Here is a 24,898-nt window from a genome sequence, read left to right on the forward strand (position 1 = left end):
GATTCAGTCTGTTTGCATCGCAATGACAGAATTATGCAAAATAAATGTAAAAATCAGTGGAATTCCCTTTTAAATGAAACTGATTTATTATCAAGCTGTAAATAGGATAGTCTGACTAAAGGTTCATGTTTCTGTTGGCAGATTGACTGAGCTAGAAACATCTACACACAAGCATTTGAGCATTCCAACATCTAACATTCACATTTTTTATTTATACACACATTTATTTACACAAAACACTCAACATGAGCTTTGCATTGATTGATTTATTTATTTTCAAAACATGTACAGTACAAAATATACTTCCAGATTACAAAATGACCACATTAATCTCACTATTAATAAAGATCAACCAACAGCAATGCTATGAAAACTAAATCAGCAAGATTTACACTGAGAAAGCCACTCTTAGCATTAGTGCCTGAATGTTAGTGAATGACATGCAACTAAAGTTCCACATACGCACATCTGAAAGTATAGAAATCCTTAAATAACCCAAAACTCAATGTTTAATCAGAAATACATTTACTGGGAAACTACAAAGGAACCTTTAACTTAAACAAACATAAACATCATCGAGCCGAGGAGCTCTAATCATTCTGTAGTGACTCCTGAATGCTACAAAAAACAATTCTACTGTAAATAATTCACATTTAATCATCTACAGTGATGTGCAAAAGTCAGAGGCCCAAAGATCCAAAGATCCAATGACCACACCTCATCTCCAGTCAAAACGGCCTTTAAGTACAAGTTATTGATTTTTCAGGAGATATTTGAGAGATTAGATTAAAGACAATCCATTCGCATAAAAAAAGGAGAAAGTCAAAGTGAAAAAAAAGGGTTCATTAAAATCTACAGAGACAATGTAGACACCAAACTGGCCCCATCAGATGAACAGCACCTAAAGCTTTCATCTTTGAGAGACGGATAGACTGACCATCCCAGAGTCCAGAGTTCACCAGCTTTTTATCATTTAAAAGAAACTCAGAGCTGCGTTTGTTCAGCAGAGTTGATCACTGTAATGGTCTTCTTACTGGAGAAAACAGTCCATCCTCTAGAACCCATGCAGAACCCAGCAGCACGGATCCTCACAGCACCAACACAGAGAGAACATATTACCCCGTTACACACTACAGTGACCGCCTGGATCTGTTAGAGAGAGGTTAAAGCTCTGGTGCTGGTCTTTAAAGCTCTAAATGACCTTAAAGCTCCTGAATGTGTTTCTGTTTATGATCTCAGATCTGCAGATTCTGACCTTTAAACACCTTCAGTAAAACACCGAAAACGTGGAGAGACTCTTTCAGTTCTTCTGCTTCTAAACTGTGGAGGTCAGGTCAACTTTTATTAGACAGTCGAGCTCAGAGCTCACTTTTAATAAACACCTGAAAATGCAGCTCTTTAACTCAGCACTTCATCAAAGCTGTACGACTCTTTGGTCTTTATCTCTTTAATCTGATCTGTGTTATTGATATGATTTTAAATATAATACTTAGAGCTTCTTCTGTTACCGTTAAGCTTTATCACCTGTATGTAAAATGCTCTGAGCTGCCACTGGCATGAAAAGCACTCTATACATAAAGATATTATTAATATACTACTACTTCAGTTAGACGCTAACTTGTAAACCAGCTTCTAAGACTGAGCTTTGGAGGCATGTCTGCAGATCCTTTGAGGAGCTGAAAGTGAGTCTCCTGAGAAGAAAGGAAGCTGGAATAAAGGGAGTGAGTGACTCACTGACTGACCACAGCTGAGAGGAGATTTAGTTTTCTGCTTTTCTGGATTTTATTGAAATTAAAATATCAAATTTGAAAACTAAACTGCAAATTTGAAAATTCTAATGCAAATCGGAAATGATAATTCAACTGCATTTCCAACGAGGTTTCCTGTCAATCAAATGTCGTGGATGGGACATCCTTTTATGGTCGGGGCGTCTTTTAGGGTTTTATGTCTTAAATAATGCACCTTTATATTAGTAATGCAGCTGAATTAGCATTTTCAAATTTGCATTTGAGTTTGAATGAAGTCCAGAATACAGTCCTATATTTCTCCTGAAGCAGAAAATTGAACCGCTTGTGCTTTAAGGCCGTTTTGAGTGGAAATTAAATAAATGACGTTCTGCACAGTACAGTAGATATGATATCACGGTGCTGAGGCTGAATATAAATGTTTGAGGAGCACAGGGAGTGCAGGCTGAAAGCAGTGCTGCATTTACTTGATTCAAACGTGCATATAATTTCTACAGGAGCAGCCCAAGCTGTGTTGGTGTAACACAGCCTGTTTCGTTCGTGTGGAAGTGGGTAAATTCTGCACAACACTTTTTCAGTGTTAATATTCTCCTCAGTCTCTAAAACACAGCAAATAAACTGATTCTTCAACTCAAAGTGCAGCCAGTTTCTCATTAGCTTTCCCCACACGGCTGAAAGCAGCTGAATAGGTTTGTGTTGCTTTAGGCTCTGAATGCTGAAACGCTGTATTGCTCTACTGTAGGAAGCTGGATTTGCCTCAGTTTGTCTCATAAATATTCCGTCATCATGCAGGAATAAAGTTCACCCAGAGTGGAATTCACTCATAAAACTCACCACCTTTGCAAGTGAAAGAGTCTTAAATGTATGCAATGTTTATATGTCTCATTACAAAACAGCTGAAAGACTAATATACTGTGAAAATAATGTTGAAAAGTAAGTTAAGCTGCTTTAACAAACTTCAAACGATAAATTAACAATACAAAAGACGGGTTGTTGTTCTGTTAACTTAATATTCAGAGCTTTAATGAACTTTTTCTGTTAGATTATTCACTCTATAGTGAAGTTATCTTACTTATCTTACTTCACTGGATGGTAATTCAACTTTTTATACAATAACAATGGGATAAAATCTGTTTATATGAGCAACAATCTCCTAATGAGAAATATTAGCCTACATTTCAGATCCTTTCACTTGGTAATATGTCACTTTTTAGCAGTTCATTCGGCTCTTCCTGTAACTGTAGGTTAGCAAATATACGTTTATATCAAAATTGATAAATATCTGGATTGTTATAAACAGTCATATTTCATGACAGTCAGTTAACAATAGTACAAACAATAATATTTCACTGAAGTTTCGAAAATATAAAACATTCCAATATATAAAATTCAAAAGCACAAAACAACAGGGAACAAAGACGTTTTTATAAGAGTGTTTAGACACTAAAATAAGCCAAAGGCAGAGAGACGGATCAGAACCTCTCACAGGAAGACTGAGATATCAGACTCTGCCAGAGCAGAACAGATAGCCACCCATCGCCGGCTCAGTTGCTAACACAGGAGAAACCGTCTAACTGTAACGATGAAGGATCATGTACCTCCGCCTGCAAAGCACGCTTTCTCAGAAACCATGAAGATCTACGCTGGAGAACCCTCAACCTTCTACTGTGACCAAACTCCGGTCAGGCTCACAAAACATTACACACAGCTTTGGGCAAAATACTTTGAAAAAAGTAGTGATGGCTGAAAATCGAATACTCTGTCCTGAATGTACTCAGTAACGCATCCCATTACACTGCGTAGACAAACATTTTCAGAATGTATTTAGAGTACATACTGATAAGAAGGGATGGGGAAAACTGCTGTTGTCCTTTTTATGTAATTGAAGCTGTTCCTGGCTGTTACTGTTCAGTAGTTTTCTGTATGTAATTCTTCTTTTAATCTTAAATGAATTTTAAAAATTCTCAACAAACTATTTCGGCTCCCATAATTTCTTTAGCAGAGCTCAGTACACAGATCAATAACTGGTCACATTGATATATCAGTCTATTCAGGCTTTAGCAGAGCTTAGTAATGCTGAGATTAATAACTGATCACATTGATTTATCAGTCTACTCAGGCTTTAGCAGAGCTCAGTAACACAGATTAATAACCGATCACATTGATTTATCAGTCTACTCAGGCTTTAGCAGAGCTCAGTACACAGATCAATAACTGATCACATTGATTTATCAGTCTACTCAGGCTTTAGCAGAGCTCAGTAACACTGAGATTAATAACTGATCACATTGATTTATCAGTCTACTCAGGCTTTAGCAGAGCTCAGTAACACAGATTAATAACCGATCACATTGATTTATCAGTCTACTCAGGCTTTAGCAGAGCTCAGTAACACTGAGATTAATAACCAATCACATTGATTTATCAGTCTATTCAGGCTTTAGCAGAGCTTAGTAATGCTGAGATTAATAACTGATCATCACATTGATTTATCAGTCTACTCAGGCTTTAGCAGAGCTCAGTAACACTGAGATTAATAACTGATCACATTGATTTATCAGTCTACTCATGCTTTAGCAGAGTTCAGTAACACTGAGATTAATAACCGATCACATTGATTTATCAGTCTACTCAGGCTTTAGCAGAGCTCAGTAACACTGAGATTAATAACTGATCATATTGATTTATCAGTCTACTCAGACTTTAGCAGAGCTCAGTAATGCTGAGATTACTACACTTTTAAATAAGATGGTTCTGCAATGGTTCTACATAGAACGATGAACACTCAAAGAACCATATGCATGCTGAAATGTTTCCCTCTTACAAGCTAGACATTGTAACAATAGCGGAACCCTTTTTGGTGCTATATAGAACCATATACAACACATTTTTCATCATGCAGAGAAACTTTTAAGCATGCACATGGTATAGAACCTTAAATAACCATTGTCTTTACTAAAGAACCATCTTTTTTAAGAGTGTACCACACTAAGATTCATGTTTTGGCTACTTAGCAACCTTATTACTGAAAAGATCAGCCTTGGAACACTTCTGTTACTACAGCAGTGATTAAATTTGAAAACACCATTAGATTTTTTTCATTTACTTTCCCCTCAAATAACATGTATTACGTGAACACAACTGTGTCTTTCAGTTCATACTCTGGGCAATAATTCAGATATAACACACCGTATTCCAGTGGAAATGATGTCCGCATTAGAATCGAGTAAATGCAGTGCAGCATTTTTTCACTGCGCTCTGTTCAGCTTAAAGCAAATCAGTTTATTTTAGTACCTGAACAAAACTCAAAAAACAAAACAAATCCACTAGAAGCTCTTAGAACTCAACTTAATGGTCTGAATCTTATAATGTTTACATGTGCAGTTCTGTCTTTATTTCTGCAAACATACCAAAATATCATAATGATACTAATTAATTTATTAATAATAAAGACATTTCAGGCTTTATGCTCAGTCTATAGGATGTATACAGGTAGTTCAATGTGACATAAGGCCTTCATGGATTTCCATGAAAAAATTCAAGCAAACATCTTAAACTAAGTCATGCAAGCATGCAAAATTTCAAAGCTGTGCTTCAAATAGTTTTTTAGTTATTCATTTTTTAATTTTGCTCCATCAGGTTGTAAATCTTAAATCCTGAGCATAACTTAACCGAGCTGAAATATTAACTTTATATTAATATTACTTTACAAGGAATAATATTGCACTTTAAATCAATACATTTTAAAGTTTTTAAACCTGTGGTGATTTTTGTTACTGCATACAGTATTTGAAGCTAAATGGGCTGAAAATGACTTTGGAACTAAATATTTGTATAATTTTTAAATATCTAATTAAAATGGCTTAATTTTTTCCAGAATAAGGAAAAGACTAACAAGCTCCATATAAAAGTAATAAAAACAATAAATACAAAAACACTGGATTTCCAAATGAACCTTTATAATAATCCATGAAATTAAACTGTTATTTAAGTTAAACTAATTTTAATGGAAATCCATGTATTTATAGAATTTATGTAAATACGTTTATAAATATATATGTATATTTAAAACACATACATTTTTGTCCATTATTACCTATAGTGCACTACAATTTGGTCATTATTTCCACATATGGCAGAAAAAATCATCAATAAATTGATGGACTACACTGTCAGTGCCTGTATATACACCTGTGCAGGTACATTCCTTCACCACAAAGATAAAAGTCTTCATCCTTCGCCCTTCATCTGACACATGATGAGACCTGATCTAGAAGCGAGATTCGAGCTGCAGAAGACAACTTATATTTTTATTGCATTCAATACCTTCATCACCACTTAGTTCTCCCTCTAAAAATATATTACTTTAAGTTTCTTTACATAACACCACATAAAGGAACAATCTATACAGCACAATATTTATGTTAAATATGTGAATAAATTAATATATCTTTATAAAACATACAGTTGATATTAAACTAATAGGAAATCAGATTACAAGCAACATACTGAAAGGTAAAATAGTTGAATTTTTACAAAAAGAGTACGAAACTTCCACAGAGTTAAAGTTAAAACCTTGTCTCTGCTAAAGCTGCCGCTCCACGTTCTGCTCTGCTGGTCATTTAGGGTCAGAAAAAGCAACACTGCCTGCTCAGAGACAGCCAAACGCCAAAGAAGTTCAATAGATCGGGCACTCGACTGACCATAGGTCAGCAGGTTCAAAACTAAACAATCATGAGAAGATTGACAGCTCTGCTGCAGGCGTAATAACAGCCAGAGAAAGACTCTGTTGTTGTCCCTGAAACACACAGAGAGTGTTGTTATTGGTGTTGTTGCTGTAGTTGTTATCAGTACTGGAGGAGGAGGAGTTGGGCTTAATGATAGTGAAATCAGATCCAGACTAAAGAAAACACATGAAAGCAGATGTTTGATTCATTGCAGTTCAGTGTGCAGAGTCTGTCTCACAAAGCAGGACTTCTTTCTTATCCAACTAATTTTGAGCCTAGTTCAATCTAACCTGGGATTTGGATCACTTTTTACCTCACCACATCACCATGGCAACCCATGCTACATTTTGACCCACTCGAGGGCCAGTTAAGCTCAGGATTTTGGGCCGAAAACAGTTCTTAATCCAATCAGATCCAAGCTTCTGCCTAGTCAGGGACAGCCTTCTGAACAATCAGGTCTGAACTTATGATCAATCAAGCACAGCCTTCTGACCAATCAGGGACAGCCTTCTGACCAATCAGAGCTTAGCTTTTGATCAATCAAGGACAGCCTTCTGACCAATCAGGACAGTCTTCTGACCAATCAGGATAGTCTTCTGACCAATCAGGGCTGAGCTTCTGATCAACCAAGGACAGCCTTCTGACCAATCAGAGCTAGCCTTCTGTCCACATAGTGACAGTGGAGACGGTGCTTTATTCCGGATTACTCACAGCCTGAGCCTTTAAACCTGGACTAGCAGAGAAAGTCTTTAAGGCACATCAATCCGGGCTGTGTTCGTTCGGTTTAGTGAGGCTGAAACTCAGTGAGGGGCCCAGTTTTGTGATACAGACTCAGCTCTGTAAAGTACTGTGTAAGAGAGGTGAACTGCCCCATTCAGACCACAGATATGTTCTTTCATAGATATTGTAGGCATGTTGGACAAGCTTTACATTACACCAACAATAAGCTCAGCCTGGTCTGTCCTATCAGTAGCCCTGTTTACATGCAACCTAATAATCCGTTAATTAACCAACTAATACCTCATTCGGAATAGTCTAGTCTGATTGAGGCCATTCAGAATACAGTTTCTATCCGACTGACTGGGGTGGGGAATCCTGCAAATAATCAGTTAAATAGAGGAATAATATCCATGAAAATGCCTGTATCTGATTACATTCCCTATCGGAAAGTCCGTCCTGCATGTGCGTCGCGTCATAGTGAGAGTTTATACCGTTCAACATGGTGGAGTAGAAACTGGTCTGCAGAGGAGACGAAGTTTATGCTCTGATCTTTAAAAGACGGCGGTGGGACGGACATCTAGCTTAAGTGTCTCGTTCTCTACTGAGAGAATAACCAGCTCTAAATGTAGTTACTGTGATCTAAACTGATGATACAGTTTCTCATTAGGTTCACTCTTTAAAAAGATGGTTCTTCAAGGGTTCTTTATTAAAGACAATGGTTCTATGTAGAATCATGGACATTCAAAGAACCATTTGCATGCTTAAATGGTTCTTTGCATGGTGAAATAGTTCTTCAGACTGATGGAAAATGTGTTATATATGGTTCTATAGAACACCAAAAACAGTTCTGCTATTGTTATGATGTCAAGCTTGTAACAATAGAATTACCCTTTTTGGTGCTATTTAGATCCATATACAATACATTCTTCACCAATCTGAAGAACCATTTCACCACGCAAAGCACCATTTAAGCATGCAAATTGTTCTGTGTGTATGGCTCTATAGAGAAGCACTGTCTTTACTGAAGAACCCTTGAAAAATCATCTATTTTTAGAGTCTTATGTAGGATTTCTGAAGCTCCACTTCACAAAAGAACACATTTGTGGGCGGAGCCTAGAGAGATGGATCAGATCAAAGGGAGTGAACATCATCTGCAGCCCCACTGTACCTTTCACTCTTCAGGAACCCAGCTCAGACCAGCAGCACCACAGCACAGCCACAATCACTATCAGTCCTATGAAAGGCAGTGAGAGAACAGGGGGCTCAGTGGAGAACTGAGGGGGTGGAGAGATGGACAGATGGGGCGGGGAATGAGAAAAAGATGAAAAACCCAAAATTAAGACACAAATGGAGGGTGAAGCAACAAAAGACATACAAACATCTCCCATATGGAGTCATTGTGAAGGTGTAGATGAAATATATGAAGTGAATGGATGGATGGATGTAATACGATAGAGAGAGACTGGCAGAGGGAGAGAGAGAGTATGAAATAGATCTAGATTAGATCTATTCATAATTATTATGTTGCATCAAACTCTCAAAGTTTTAACCGTGTCAGTCAGAGATTTGGAGGACCACCGACTAGAGTTTAGAGATGCTGGAGGCTGGGGCTTTGGGCGTTTAGGTAACAGGAGAGGAGCTGTGAAAGTTGTTGGAAATGGAAATGTTAGTTTAGAAGGTGTTTAGAGTTAAATGGTGTATGGAGGTAAGAGTTAGTTGGTGTTTGGGGGATGGAGTTAGTTGGTATTTGGAGTTAGTTGGTGTTTAGAGTTAAATGGTGTTTGGAGGTAGGAGTTAACTGGTGTTTGGGTGTTGGAGTTAGTTGGTATTTGGAGTTAGTCTGTGTTTGGGGGTTGGAATTAATGTTTGGAGTTAGTTGGTGTTTGGGGGTTGGAGTTAATGTTTGGAGTTAGTTGGTGTTTGGGGGTTGGAGCTAGTTGGTATTTGGAGTTAGTATTTGGAGTTAATTGGTGTTTGGGGGTTGGAGTTAGTTGGTGTTTAGAGTTAAATAGTGTTTGGAGGTAGGAGTTAGTTGGTGTTTGGAGGAAGGAGTTTGATAGTGTTTGGTGTTAATTGGTGTTTAGAGTTAATTAGTATTTGGAGTTAGTATTTGGAGTTAGTTGGTGTTTTGGGGTTGGAGTTAGTTGGTTTTTGGAGCTAGGATTTGGAGTTAGTTGGTGTTTAGAGTTAAATAGTATTAAATATATGGAGGTTGGAGTTAGTTGGTATTTGAAGTTAGTCTTTGGAAACAGTTGGTGTTTGTCGTGAATTGGTGTTTGGAGGTTGGAGTGAGATAATGTTTGGAGTTAGTTGGTGTTTGGCATCAGTTTGTGTTTGGAGGTTGGAATTAGTTGGTATTTAAAGGCTGAGGAAAGTTGATGTTTGGTTTAGTTGATTATATGTTTCCTTGGATGTTTGGGATAGTTGAGGGTTAGTGTTGGGGATAGTTGGTGTTTGGAGTCAGTGTTTCGCGAGAGTTGGTGTTTGGTGTAAGTGTTTGGAGTTAGTTTGTGTTTGGAGGTTGGAGTTAGTTGGTATTTAGAGGCTGAGGTAAGTTGATGTTTGGAGCTAGCGTTTGGGGAGAGTTGGTGTTTGGTGTAAGTGTTTGGAGATGCTACTTCACCTGTGTCCCGTTCCCCTCTGTGAGCTTGTCTAGCTCCTCCCTACAGCGAAGCAGCTCCAGCTCAAGCTCTGCACGTTCCTTCTGACTGGTCTCAAACAGTTCCTGTAGCTCTCTCATCTCAATCCGCACCCCATCACACTGACACATCAAAAAACTCATTATTAAAAGGTAAACATGACAACACATTCTGATCACACTCTAAAAGGAGCTTATTTGTCCCAGTTTACCTATCCCAGCCTATCCCACTCAGTCTATCTACCTCAATCTTCCTGTCCCAGCTCACCTGTCTCTGCACCTGTTCTGCTCTCTCTTCTGCCTGCTTCAGTTGTTCTCTCAGGGAGAGGATTTCAGAGAATCCTGCACTCCAGCTGGTGGGCGTGAGTGGTTTTCCCTCAAAGGAAATGTTCTTCTGGATGCTGGCGTCCACCAGCCTGCAGTTTGAGTTTGAAGACTCCACCGTGTTCGCACTGCTCCCTTCAGATTCTTTCTCACACTCCTCCTGCTCCTCCTTCAGTGGGGGACAGGCACTGCCATTTCTGTTCAGTGTGAAAAAGCCTCAACGTCAGTGAGCAGTGATTAGTGTTTACATTATACTGAAGCATCCACAAATCAAGCCTGTTACTGTTACAATGATCCAGTAAACATTTATCAGGTAACAGAAGCTGCTGTGTGTATGTGGTCTGTCAAATATAATATTCCACACCACAGTGTTGGATCTTAGTCTCAGGTTTCAGGGCTCATTATGCAAATTTGTCATTTTGCAAATTTGAAAATGGTTCTATAGAGAACCACATACACATTCTCCATCAGTCCATTTCACCATGCGCCATGCATGTAAACATTAAATGGTTCTATTTGTCTTCCTAGAAGTAAGAGTATTTCATAGATCTGTTTCTCAGTGTTGCTCTAATAGTCATTGGTTTTCTCTGGTTAATCTAAATTCTTCTGTCCAATCACAGGCAGGTTTCCTTTTTCCTTTTCTCTATATTCAATATCGAGATAGCGCAGTGGGTAGCGCTGTGGCCTCACAGCAAAAAGGGTCTGGCTTCAATTCCCCAATTCTGGGTGACCAGGATCCTTCCTGAGTGGAGTGCATGTTCTATATTCATGGAATCAGCCAGAAATTAACCCAATACCATTCGCCAAACTAAATGGGCTGTAAGACGCTTTACAGACTGGCTGGAACAAAACAACATTAATACTGATCTGGCAAAACTGAGCTGAACCTGATATTGTGACAGTTTATGGCTCAGTCTGATTTGGTCAAACTCTGAAGATCAGACTCCACGTTTGGCGAATGGTATTGGGTTAATTTCTGGCTGATTCCAGGTTGTTTAGCTGTTCTTCTGTCACAGCTGCCGACTGAAAAGCTGCTCAGTGGTGATGACAGTTTGGGAATTTATTGTGAGGAGCTGGAGAGCGAACTGCCGGCTATGCAGCGAGTGGGCGGAGCTCGTTACTCTGACGTAGCAACAAGCTGCTTGTTAAGGAGCTATAATTTGGAGGAAGGAACTGAAGATTAAAACATATTAAACGCCACGTTCACAGCACTAGAGGCTACTTGTAGTGTTTACAAGTGATATAATGACGATTTTGACCACAGTGTCCAGCGAACATGTCTGCACGCTGGGTGTCCTGGTGAAGGTGTAGAACAGACACAGTGTGTTTATACCGCGTGTCCTGCAGCAGCTGCAGTTTCTCAGTTAGTCTGCTGTTGGCCTCCTTCAGCGTCTCACACTCCGCTTTCAAACTGGAACATTCCTCCCTCAGCAGGACGACGTCACCTGGACAAACAATCACTCCGTCATTTACTGATCCAGTTATTCAGCTGTTCAGTCACTCAGGGGGTCAGTCATTCAGTCACTCTACAAAACTAATGGCTATGTGTTGTGTAAAGTGTTAGGGTTAGTATATGACCTAAAGGTGTCCATCCACAGTTCCATACATTACCCTTTAGGTCATATGCTAACTCTAACATGTTACACAGCACACAGCCATTCATTTTGTTATGTTTGTGTATTAGAACTATATTAAAACCTGATGGTTTCGCTTTCAAATAGGAATGGGCTGTCAAACTCAGCCACTATATAGGCCGCATTAAAAATCCCAACAAATCTGTGTTTTTATTTTATTATTACTTAACATTTTGCTGTGTTTGTTCAAAATATGGCAAAACTACAACAGTAAAAATAGGCTCTGGCACTAAATACTTAAACTGTTCAAAAATAATTTTATTTTAAAGCTGCCCCTTTGCTTGAACTGGACACCTGTCTTCTTCTTTTTTTGTTTTTTTTTGTGGTGCTGTCCCATGAATCGTTGCTGGGGAGGGGGTAGGAGCACACATTACGTTGCAGTGCATGATGGGAACTGCAGTGCAGCTCACGGTGAAACAAGCTAATATTAATAGAAAATTAAAAGGGTTTTGCGGGCCAGATAGGACTGTGCCACGGGCCTGACTCAGCCGGCGGGCCTTATGTTTGACACATGGGGCTTAATGGTTACCACTAGAGACCACTAGTCTCCTGTGGGACACCTTTAGATCCCATTAGGGAACCATCCCTGTTGGTTCCTGATGGTTTTGTATTGTGTTTTGGCTTCTTTGATTTGTTGATATCACAGTGTAAATTATATTAAATAATAGGAAGTGTGTATGAGTAATACATACCATTCATGTGTCTATATTATATTGTTTCATATTTGTGTTACACATATATGTTTATATATGTTGCTTTTTGGCTGATATATAAAACGGCCAATTTTAAATAATTTAAAATAATTTTATATAAACTTATTTAAAATTGGCCGTTTTATATATCAGTATCATATAACTAATATATATCCGTCCATCTGATGACATATTAGTTGGATATAAGTGAAATCGCTATATGCTAATATATGGCATTTATTTGAAATACATATATTGCCATATATCAGATTTCCAATTGGGAAATTGAATAATTCCATCTCAGGCACATGGTACAGTTGTTTTAATGACATTATGTGGATAAATATTTTTCATCATGTCATATATGTCCAAATTCTGAGTAAGATAATAAGAGTACACTGGAGATACATTTATATACTGTAGCTTTAAAGGAGAACGCCACAGACTTTTCAAAATTTCTGCTGGAATAAATCATAAGGATCTAAACAGAGCGGTTCTCGGTGGTTTGGAGTGAAACGTTCTGTTCTAGATAAACTTACCAAGTCAGAACTGTTCACAATGGCAGTGATAGGAACCAGACATCCCCCTCTAAAAGCTCCTCACAGAAAGTTCCTACATGAAATGGTTCTGAATTCACTGCCTGATGACTGAGACGCTGTTTTATGATAGTTTAGAGAACGTAAACTCCATTAATGGTGGAGGGATACATGCAGGGCGCTGTGCGGCAAAATAGTCCCCAAAGAAAACGTATTATTCCAGATTTTCCACTATTTTCCATCATCAACATTCCATATAAGCTCAGAAGACCCGTGTAGGTTCTCTGGTGGTTCTGGGTGGTAAATAAAAGGTCTATATCTGTGTTGTAGTCATGGCGACGCCTGGTTCCTATCACCACCACTGTAAAGACATCTGATCCATTTCACACCAAACCGCTCTGAACCTCTCTGATCACATCTCACTCATTGGATTACAGGGGAATTGTGATTGAGATGTCCAGTTATTTTTGTCACAGAAGTTTAGACTGTTAACTGATTCAGAAGCAGTTTCTGTTAACACTCCTGCTGCTTCTCCAGGTGCTTCAAAGTGTGATGTAATTCTCTCACTAATGCAGAAGTTGACATCACACTCTCTGTATTCAGCGCTGACCCCCCCTATCCACCCCCCCCCCCCCATCCCTCAGGGCAAACATGTCTGCGATGCTGGCGGCTGCTGACCCTCATTAAACGAGCCCTGATTTATGTCTCTGGCTGCAGGATGTTAACGGTACAGCAGCTCTGAAGATGAACTTGATGGATCATGTGCTGGTTTCACACTGATATCAGTGCAGCGTCAGTGTGTGAGGGCAGCTCGGCAGCTCAGCAGACAAAATAAACAGCTGGCAGACAGAATGATGCTCCAGGTCAGGGTTTATCTCAGCTCAACCTCCCTGATCTCTCTAAAGCGCCATTCACAGAGCCTCATTTACAACGCAGTTCGGGATAAGCTGGTGTTTCCTGCTCGTACCACTCCTGATCCGCCTGATCAGATCATTAACTAACCCTCCCTGAGGTGGATCCTAAGGTGGACAAGGTGAAGGCCTCATTACATGGCTTTTATGGGGGCGTGTGAAGGGGCTGCCAGTCAGTAGGTGGGCGCCCGTGAGTAATTATGCCAAAATCTAAGTAGCTGCCTCGTGTCTTGTGTTTTGTTTCGCTCTCCTCTCTTGGTTTATCTGCCTCTCTGTTCTCTCGCTCTCTCTCTTTTCTGTCTTCTGCCTCTCTTCCTTCTCTCTGCATTTATCTTAGTATTCTCTCTATCTCTCTCTTCTGTCTCTATTCTCTCTCTCTGTATATCTATCTCTCTTCATCTATCTTTCTCTGTCTCTCAATTCTCCCCTACTTTGCTCCCCCCCCCCTCTCTCTCACCCTCTCTCCTCTCCTGTTCTCTCCGTTGACTCTTCATGGCAATTTCAGCTCTCAGAGTGACCGCCTCCAGCTCGTACTCCTGTGCGTTGGTTTCCACCCGGCTCATTTCGGCTCGGACCCTGCACAGCTCCTCCTGCAGGGTGGCGATGTCATTCTCTCGCTCGGCCGCGCACTCCTCCGCCGCCTCCCTTAATGTCTGCACCTCCTCCCTCACCAGACTCAGCTCGGCCTGAGCCTCGAGCAGTTCACTGTCCTTCAGCTCCTGAACACGGTCCAGCTCGTCCTGAACACTGCGCAACTGAGCTACGGAGAGAGAGAGAGAGAGAGAGAGAGAGAGAGAGAGAGAGAGAGAGAGAGAAAGGAAAAACAGAGAAAGAAACAGAAAGAAAGAGAGAAAGGAAAAACAGAGTAAGAGACGAGACAGAGTGAGAGAGAGATGAGAAAAAGAGAAAAGAAAAAGAGAGAAAGGAGAGAGAGCAAGAGAGAAAGAGAAAGGAAAATAGAGAGAGATAGAAGAGAAACAATGAGAGAGGGAGAAGAAAAAGAGAGTGATAGAGAGATTTTGGGGGGGACACCGGTGACGTAGAGGACGATGATGCTCAAACCGCTGCACCAGGTGTGTCCAGTTAAAGGGCCAGTGTGGCTGCAGGTGCCCATTCCAAACAGGCGCTCACCTGAGTGCACTGTTCCCTCAGCTGATCTCACACCTCTACAGCTGAGCAGGAGCTCCTCTGAATGAAATGAAAACCTGTAGCCACGGCGGCCGATTTGGTAAAATAACACAGCTGGACTGAAGAGTCTGGGAAATAACGCAGACGATGCCAACGATGGCAGATTCCAGGAAAAGAAGCATTTAGTGTTTAAAATGACCAGGAACATGAACTAACTGGATAAAAAGGTCAGTTTGGATCTCAGGTTGACTTAATGAAGTGTTTTATTTGTGTTTCTAGTTCTTAAAGCTACCTTGCAGGTGCTGGATCTGGTGGGTGAAAGCCTCAGCCTGGTGGGCACTGGCCAAACGCTCGTCCTCCAAAAGACCTGGAGATCAGCAGAGAGCAGGAAACGAGATTAGACATGAGGATGTCAGAGGAGATATGGCAGGTTAGATGGAAATACAGAAGAAGATTAAAGTGAAAGTTAGATTTACACACTTCCTCCCAAATATGGTCAATAAGCCAAGACGTGTTTGTTGTTGGACGTTTGCCTCTTTACTTTAGTCCATGTTTGTAGATCACACTGAGCCGTACAGTGTCAGAAACCACATGGTCAAGACTGTTAGCTCAGACTGTGTGGTGCTCAGTATCTCTGAGTGAGTCATAGTTGCTGATTACAGGACCAGCTTGCAGAGACTCTCTTAATGATGATAAGACCAAAGAGATGACTGTTACTTCAGGGGGTCTCAGGGTGACCACTCTCCACTGCACACCAATGGGTTTACTGTGGAGAGTCAAAAGCTCCAAGTTCCTTGGTGTGAAGCCCTCACCTGTGCCCTCAACACCATCTGCCTAGCCAAGAAAGGTCAGCAGCGACTTCACCTACTACGGTGGAAACCTCCTCCTCACTACATTCTACAGGGGGCAGTAGAGAGTGCCCTGACCAGTTGCCTCGGTGTTTGTGTTAGGAACTGCACTGTCTCAGACCACAGGACCCCACGGCGGATTGATAGGATAACTGAGATCATCGGGGTGTCTTTACCCACTGTCCACACCTCCTACCTCCTCCTAGTCCTTTGCAACATCCACCTGGATTACTCTAGACCCCCTTCAACATCCACCTGGACTAATCTAGACCCTCTCCAACATCCACCTGGACTAATCTAGTCCTTTTCAACATCCACCTGTACTAATCTAGACCCTTTTCAACGTCCACTTGGACTACTCTAGACCCTCTCCAACACCCACCTGGACTAATCTAGACCCCCTTCAACATCCACCTGGACTAATCTAGACCCTCTCCAACATATACCTGGAATAATCTAGTCCCTTTCCAACATCCACCTGGACTACTCTAGACCCTCTCCAACATCCACCTGGACTAATCTAGACCCCCTCCAACATTCACCTGGACTAATCTAGACCCTCTCCAACATCCACCTGGAATAATCTAGTCCCTTTCCAACATCCACCTGGACTAGTCTAGAGCCTCTCCAACATCCACCTGGAATAATCTAGTCCCTTTCCCACATCCACCTGGACTACTCTAGACCCTCTCCAACATATACCTGGAATAATCTAGTCCCTTTCCAACATCCACCTGGACTACTCTAGACCCTCTCCAACATCCACCTGGACTAATCTAGACCCCCTCCAACATTCACCTGGACTAATCTAGACCCTCTCCAACATCCACCTGGAATAATCTAGTCCCTTTCCAACATCCACCTGGACTAGTCTAGAGCCTCTCCAACATCCACCTGGAATAATCTAGTCCCTTTCCAACATCCACCTGGACTACTATAGACCCTCTCCAACATCCACCTGGACTAATCTAGACCCTCTCCAACATCCACCTGGACTAATCTAGTCCTTTTCAACATCCACCTGTATTAATCCAGACCCTTTTCAACATCCACTTGGACTCCTCTAGAACCTCTCCAACACCCATCTGGACTAATCTAGACCCCCTCCAACATTCACCTGGACTAATCTAGACCCTCTTCAACATCCACCTGGACTAATCTACCCCCTCTCCAACATCCACCTGGACTAATCTAGCCCCTTTCCAACATCCACCTGGACTACACTAGACCCTCTCCAGCATCCATCTGGACTAATCTAGGCCCCCTCCAACATCCACCTGGACTTATCTAGTTCCTTTCCAACATCCACAAGAGGAAACAGTAACAGACCTCAGTACTGCTGTACTGAGCATGCTCAGTGAAAATGGCCCAAAGGTGATATCAGCCAAGTGGGTGTCCGGACAGTTGGTCTGGAAGCTTCTGTGAGCCGCAGCTGTCGTTGGAAATGACTGTCCTATTCCGCCCACACTGAGAGTACGACATGGCTGTAGGCCACTCTGAGACCCCACCATGCTCACTGCCTCACTGACTTACTGATTTACTGACTCCCCAGCAGCTCACTGGCTCACTGAATTAAAACCTCAGTGACTCACTGAATCACCACCTCATTGACCTAAAACCTCAGTGACTCACTGAATCACCACCTCACTGACTTAAAACCTCAGTGACTCACTGAATCACCACCTCACTGACTTAAAACCTCAGTGACTCACTGAATCACCACCTCACTGACTTAAAACCTCAGTGACTCACTGAATCACCACCTCACTGACTTAAAACCTCAGTGACTCACTGAATCACCACCTCACTGACTTAAAACCTCAGCGACTCACTGGGTCAACACCTCACAGACCCTGACGACCTGGCGCCCTCTGCTGGAATGTTTAGCTTTTTGCCAACTAGTTCTCTAAATAACCACATACATCATATTCTCCACCCACCTGAAGAACGAATTCACCATGCAAAGAACCATTTAATCAGGCAAATGGTTCATTCAGCGTTCATGGTTCCATACAGAACCATTTTCTTTACTAAGAACCCTTGAAGAACCGTCCATTTTAAGTATGTATCATTAAAGTCCCTTCACATGCCCTCCAATCTGCCTCTAAGTTGTTGGACCACCGTGATTGCTGCCCCATCACACTAAAAAAATGGTTCTTCAGGGGTTCTTTAGTAAAGAAAATGGTTCTATGTAGAACCATGAACACTCAAACCCTTTGCAGGATTAAAGAGTTATTTGCATTGCAAAAAGGTTCTTCAGACTGATGGGGAATGTGTTGCATATGGTCCTAAATAGCACCGAAAAGGGTTCTTCTATTGTTACAAGCTTGACATCATAACAATAGCAGAACCCCTTTTGGTTCTGTATAGAACCATAAACAATACATTCTCCATCAACCTGAAGAACCATTACATATAAGCATGCAAATAGTTATGGCTGTATATAGAATGATAGAACTCATGAGGAACCATCTTTTTGAGAGTGTAGTTTACTACGGCATCTGAAAAATCTACTTAAATAAAAATCTCTGTAATAAATATTAAATTAATGCAAAATTTAACAGCTGCACCATTTAAGGTGGAATGGATTTGAATAAGAAGCTGACGTAGATCCTGTGCTGATAGATACCACATGTTCCGAGAAGTTCCACAGTTCTAAAACATTCATGCTTTAAAAAAAGATGGTTCTTCAAGGGTTCTTTAGCAAAAGCAATGGTTCTATTTAGAAAAATGAGTTCTATACAGAATCATTCTTTTGCTTAAATGGTTCTTTGTATCTTCAGATTGATGGAAAATGTGTTATATATGGTTCTATACAGCACCAGAAAGGGTTCTTCTTCTTTTGTTACAAACATGATGTCGTGACAATAGAACAACACTTTTGGTGATATATAGAACCATTTTCAAAAATGTTACACATAGAACCATATACAACACATTCTCCATCGATCTGAAGAACCATTTCACCACGCAGAGAACCATTTAATCATACAAATGGCTCTTTGAGTGTTCTGGGTTTTATATAGAACCATGTGCTTCACTATGGAACCCTTGGAGAACCATTTAAGCATGCAGATGGTTCTAAACAGAACCATTGAGTTTACTAAAGAACCCATGAGGAAATATCTTTTGAAGTGTGTGCTCAGTACTTAAGGTTCTTGAGCTGCTACTTTTGTTCCAAAGCTGTAGTTCTAAAGGTGCTTGTGTGTAAAGGTCTTATATAAGAAGGTTTGCTCTGGAGGATGAGTTCTCCACTCATCTCTGCTCAGATCACGCTGTTATTTCTTGTTCACTCTAAGAGCCGTGTGTAGGCGAATCACAAAACCGCAGCTGAAGGAGCTCCTGAGAGGCCCCAACCTTCCATGTGGAAATTCTGAGGCAGGGAACGAGGGAAGCTCGGATGATGGAAGCTTCCCGGCCCCAGCTCACAGCCTCACCCTGAAGCTCAAGGAAGTTCTCCTGGTGTTTCTGTGAAGCATCTCGCGCCTCCTCCAGCTCCAGCAGCAGCTGCAGAACCTGGGCTCTGAGCTCCTCCAGCTCCTGCTCCTCACTCAGCACCTCCTCTCCAGCCTTCTCCTCTTTCACCTCCTTCTCCTCTCCCTCCAGCTCTGCGTTCTCTCGCTCCTTCTCCGTTAGATCGCTGCTCATGATGGGCTCCTCTGCTTTCAGATCAGTGCTCTCATCTGCACAGGAGAAAGACTCTCAATTCATATTCACTCAGCCACAGAATGTTTGGCTGTAATGAAGATCACTTAGCAGTCGAGTTTAAGAAGGTGTACAGTGCATGTTATACAACATGCTGGGGACTGGGATGAGTGCTCATAAGTCAAGTCAAGTCAGCTTTATTGTCAATACTACAGTATGTACAGGACATACAGTGCACTGAAACTGCGTTACTCTCAGACCCCGTGGTGTGGCAGTAACATTAAATAGACGGTAAACAGGAAAAGTGTGAATTTAAATAGACACACAAAAAAAAACATCTTCTAAGCCGCTTCTCCTTCAGAGTCGCGGGGCGTGCTGGAGCCTATCCCAGCAGTCATTGGGTGGAAGGCAGGATACACCCTGGACATCTCAGGGTAGACAGCAGACAGACACATTCACTCACACCTAGGGGTGATTAACCATGTCCAGTTGGCCTGACTGCATGTCTTTGGACTATGGGGGGAAACCGGAGAACCCTGAGGAAACCCAGGCAGACACGGGAAGAACATGCAAACTCCACACTCCACTCCACTCTGGAGAGGACCGTGGTCACCCAGCCGGGGAATCCAGGCCTGACTTGCTGTGAGGCGACAGTGCTACCCACCCATTCAAAAATAGAATTAAAAAAAAAAAAAAAAGTATTTGGACAATTTTGTTTTCTATTCAGCAGATTTTAATGAATTTACAAATGACTGTTATTCAGCCAGGTCAGAACTTCTCCATCTAACTCCCACCTTTAAACCCAGCAGTTAGAAATCTACTTCCGGAGGAAAATGATGGTTATTGAGCAACAGTGACATCTTGTGGTGACAAGCAAATTCACATTTCTGCCCCCCAGCGTAGGCCAGTATGCCTGGACCAGAGACGTCCATTCCTAGATGCCGTGTTGTCTGTGTGTCCTCCATGTTGGAGAGGTCAAGATCCGCTTGTGATCAAATTCACTGGTATTGAGAAACAAAGAGTCTCAGGATTAAATCAGCCATAACTTCCTTATTACCACCACTTTACTTTTCACCAAATTCCTCAGACACATATTAATCTGGGCTGTACAGGCTGCTCTCGGTAGCTTTTATTATTTTAATAACTGATCATTTACATTTTTACAGCATTTGGCTGACACTCTTATCCAGAGCGACTTACAATTTGATCATTTTTTACACAAGTAGGCGAAGGTCGTGTTAGGAGTCTTGCCCAAGGACTCTTATTGGTACAGTGTAGGTTGCTTACCCAGGTGGGGGATTGAACCCTAGTCTACAGCGTAGAAGGCAGAGGTGTTAACCACTACACTAACCAACCAACCAGCCTAATTATTCATCCGGACCAGTAGGAAAGTATTCAGTCTGCACCTGATGTTAAATGTGTCAATCACTTCTAATCTTAATACACAGGAGGACGAAGCTGAAGCTTCCTATTCACCAGCTTCTTGTTCAAGTTTTTCTGTTCCACCTTAAACTGTGCAGCAGTCACTTTCTGGTGCCTGAAGCTGCACCATTTAAGGTGGAAGAGGAAACTGAACAAGAAGCTGGCTGATGCCCTATTTAAGGTGGAACAGGAAAAAACAACTACTACATAAAGTTAAGACCCCCTGTATAGACTATTAAATGAAATAAGCTCAAGGTAAAACCAGAAGAAAAAACGATCACATCAACAGGTTCTCTGAGCTTCACCAACCACACGACCATATCTACACATAAACATCACACAGACAATAAACATCACATAGACATGAGTGTGGATCACTGCGTTCCCTCCGTTATATAATCCTACCCCACTTTCTGAGAGTGATATTCTTGAAATAGTGGAATTTTAGACAGTATCTTTCTTAAACTGCCGCTCTGTGATGGCACTGAAAGCAGTCCAGCAGCGATGTTGACCTCCCCATGGCAATATCGTTGATTTGCCTGTCTGGACCCAGCGCAGCATCTAGGTATGTATATCTATGACCTGGACACCCACAAAACCCACTTGACCATGATAGCCTTTACTAAAGAACTCATGAAGAATCATCTTTTTTTAGCATGAACCTCTTAGTGCAGCTGTTACATTTTGGCTTAATTTAATATTTATGATAGAAATATTTAAGTAAATACCACAGATGCCATAGTAACCTAGACTTTTAAAAAGAAGGTTCTTTAAGAGTTCTTTAGTAAAGAAAATCATTCTATATGGAACCATGGACACTCAAAGAACGTGGATGCATGTAATCGGACCTCAGATTAATGGAGAATGGTTCTATTGGTTCTGTGTTCTGAATGCTGGTGCACTGGTCAGCCAGCATGACCACACTAGCTAACCAGCTAAATCAGCACCAGACCAGCACTAAACCAGCTAAAACCAGCACAGATATGCCAAATTGAACAGTCAGGCTTGGTGTGGTGATACGATATGGTTGGAGAGTGAAGTGGGTAACACCTCTGCCTTCTATGCTGCAGACTGGGGTTCAATCCCCACCTGGGTAAACACCCTACACTATACCAATAAGAGTCCTTGGGCAAGACTCCTAACACTGCCTTCAACTTCCTATGTAAAATGATCAAATTGTAAGTTGCTCTGGAGAAGAGTGTCTGCCAAATGCCGTAAATGATATCATAACAACAGAACCTTTTTGGTGCTATATAGAACCATGTAGACCAATGCGAACACTAACCCAGCTCCTAAAAGTCAAAGAAAAGGGTGAAAAACGCTAATAAATGTTTTTACTGTGCAGAAAAGAAACTAATGTTTATTGACGGCAATGAGTAGGAGTTTTAGGGGATAATATTAGCACAACCGCTAACTCATCATAATGCAAACCAGCTCTCACCCAAGCTCTTTTAAACAGAGATCACTGACCGCTCACACCATGAGTACACATCTAATTCATGCAATTGGTGCTCAAATCCAAACAAAAACCCAGATTGAACCCGAAACAAACATAGCACCGAAACCCTAGAACTATCAGAACCCCGGATCCAGCACAGTTAATCATAAACAGGTGTGAAAATATGTCATGTGAGGTTCTCAGAAACCTCTTTTGAATAAAACATCTATACATTTACATTAAGTCGTCCAAGAAGATTGACTAGCCAGCATCAGCTTGTCACCTATAACAAACTAGGTTCTATGTAGCACTGAGGTCTTTGACTCTTAACCCTTTTTGGTGTTATATAGAACCATGTAGAACCATCAACCACGCCTTGTGCTATTTATAAAACCCTTTTCAAAAAAGGTTCTATGTAAAACCATATACAACACATTCTCCATCAATCTGAAGAAACATCTCAACATGCAAAGAAACATTTAAGCATGAAATGTTCCAGTGACTTCACTAAGATCCTAAGAGCCTTGATGATTCACCTTTTTTGAGAGTGTAGAATAGAGCATTTCATACTGAACCACTCTGAATGACCACGCTTACACCTTATCTGTTTAATTATGCAGGAATTTTGATAAATCAGTAGAGTTCCCCTTTAGTGAGGGTGATAAAATGTCCTGAAAGTGAAAAAGAGCTCTGAATTCAGCCTAAAAGACACATTAGCATTCAGAGAGCTGTTCTGTCGGAGAACACGCTGAGCAAATTACAGAGCACACAGGATGTGTGAGTGCGTGAGTGTGTGTCGGGGGGGTGGGGGGGTTACACTCTGTCTGTTCCAGTACAACACACACACACACACACACACACACACACTGTGCGACACTCATTCTCTGAGCTGAGCCTTTCACCGGTTTAGACTGAAGTGAAACACATTCTTATATACAGGCTTTTCAAAGTCGGTTCTTTAAGGGTTCTTTAGTAAAGACGTATGGTTCTATTTAGAGCCATGGGCTACATTTACCAATGTTAAAGTCACTAAATCCACACATTAAATGAGATATTGTAGCTTGTGTAGACGTCACACTAGCCTGAATGTGAGTGTGTGCTGGGATTGTGTTACAGTGTGGGAGTGCATGAATAATGCATGACTCTGATCACACACACACACACACACACACACACACACACACTCCCACTCCCACTCCAACTCCCACTCCCACACTCCCAGACTCTCACACTCCCACTCCCACAATCACACTCCCATACTCTCACACTCCCACTCCCACAATCACACTCCCACACTCCCACACTCCCACTCCGACTCCGACTCCCACTCTCCCACACTCCCACTCTGACTCCGACTCCGACTCCCACTTCCACATTCCCACACTCCCAGACTCTCACACTCCCACTCCCACAATCACACTCCCACACTCCCACTCCGACTCCGACTCCCACTCTCCCACACTCCCACTCTGACTCCGACTTCGACTCCCACTCCCACTCCCACACTCCCACATTCTCACACTCCCACTCCCACTCCGACTCCCACTCCCACATTCCCACACTCCCACTCCCACACTCCCACTCCCAGAGTCCCAGACTAACACAATCACACTCCCACACTCCCACTCTCACTGCCACACTCCCACACTCCCAATGCTGTTGTTCAGTTCATTTTCAGAAAGAAAAATCTCCTTTACATTCTGTGTTTGTAGAGATGGGCGATATAGTAAAAATCTAATACTGAGATACTTCAAGACATTTTCATGATACACGATACACGATTATTTATTTTCTCTGATCATCTGGAACAGAGAATAAAGATTCAGCAGAGCTACAAATCCTATCAAAAACTGTAAACACAGTGATTTATACTCTGTATTTATCACTAAATCCAGTTAAACTGACTAATTTTACCCTCTTTATAATAAAACACGCAGCTGGTCAGTTTCTATAAGCACTGACGATAAACACCATAAGATCAGACAAGCATAATATACTGTATTATAGCATAATTCATACAGAATATGCACTAACCAAGCACTTTACTGCATGCAACCAAAATCACATTCTCAACACTGACGTGGTGGTAGTGTGTAAGTGTGTGTTGTGCTGGTGTGAGTAGTTCAGCCACAGCAGTGCCCCACAGGACACTGCCCACAGGACGCTGTTGGCTGGATATTTTTGGTTGTTGGACTATTCTCAGTCCAGCAGTGACACTGAGGTGACACTGAGGTGTTTAAAAACTCCAGCAGCACTGCTGTGTCTGATCCACTCAGACCAGCACAACACACACTAACACACTACCTCCATGTCAGTGTTACTGCAGCGCTGAGAATGACCCACCACTATAATAATACCTGCTCTGTGAGGGTCCATGGGGGTCCTGACCACTGAAGAACAGTGAGTGTAGATATGAGGAGGAGGACTAAATGAAGTGCTCAGTGAGGATAAATCAAATATATATAGATGTGTGTAAACGTGTGTAAATGT

General features: G+C 41.5%; 1 protein-coding gene across 3 annotated transcripts in view; it reads right to left on the reverse strand.

The window, feature by feature from the left end:
- Positions 1–6,027: 6,027 nt before the first annotated feature.
- ccdc136b (coiled-coil domain containing 136b) overlaps positions 6,028–24,898 on the reverse strand; it is a 22,632-nt gene continuing 3,761 nt past the window's right edge. For 2 of the 3 annotated variants that reach the window (XM_017717234.2, XM_017717235.2), the window contains exons 2-9: positions 19,341–19,586; positions 15,348–15,422; positions 14,385–14,687; positions 11,488–11,599; positions 10,099–10,351; positions 9,816–9,953; positions 8,361–8,466; positions 6,028–6,543 (exon numbers count right to left, since the gene is read on the reverse strand). In XM_017717234.2, coding sequence (XP_017572723.1) covers positions 8,371–8,466; positions 9,816–9,953; positions 10,099–10,351; positions 11,488–11,599; positions 14,385–14,687; positions 15,348–15,422; positions 19,341–19,586 — 1,223 coding nt within the window. In that variant the 3' untranslated portion in view covers positions 6,028–6,543; positions 8,361–8,370. The remainder of the gene's footprint in view (positions 6,544–8,360; positions 8,467–9,815; positions 9,954–10,098; positions 10,352–11,487; positions 11,600–14,384; positions 14,688–15,347; positions 15,423–19,340; positions 19,587–24,898) is intronic. The other variant, XR_001858742.2, reaches the window with a different exon arrangement.

This window comes from Pygocentrus nattereri, chromosome 8 (assembly GCF_015220715.1).
Source record: "Pygocentrus nattereri isolate fPygNat1 chromosome 8, fPygNat1.pri, whole genome shotgun sequence".
Taxonomy (NCBI): Eukaryota; Metazoa; Chordata; class Actinopteri; order Characiformes; family Serrasalmidae; genus Pygocentrus; species Pygocentrus nattereri.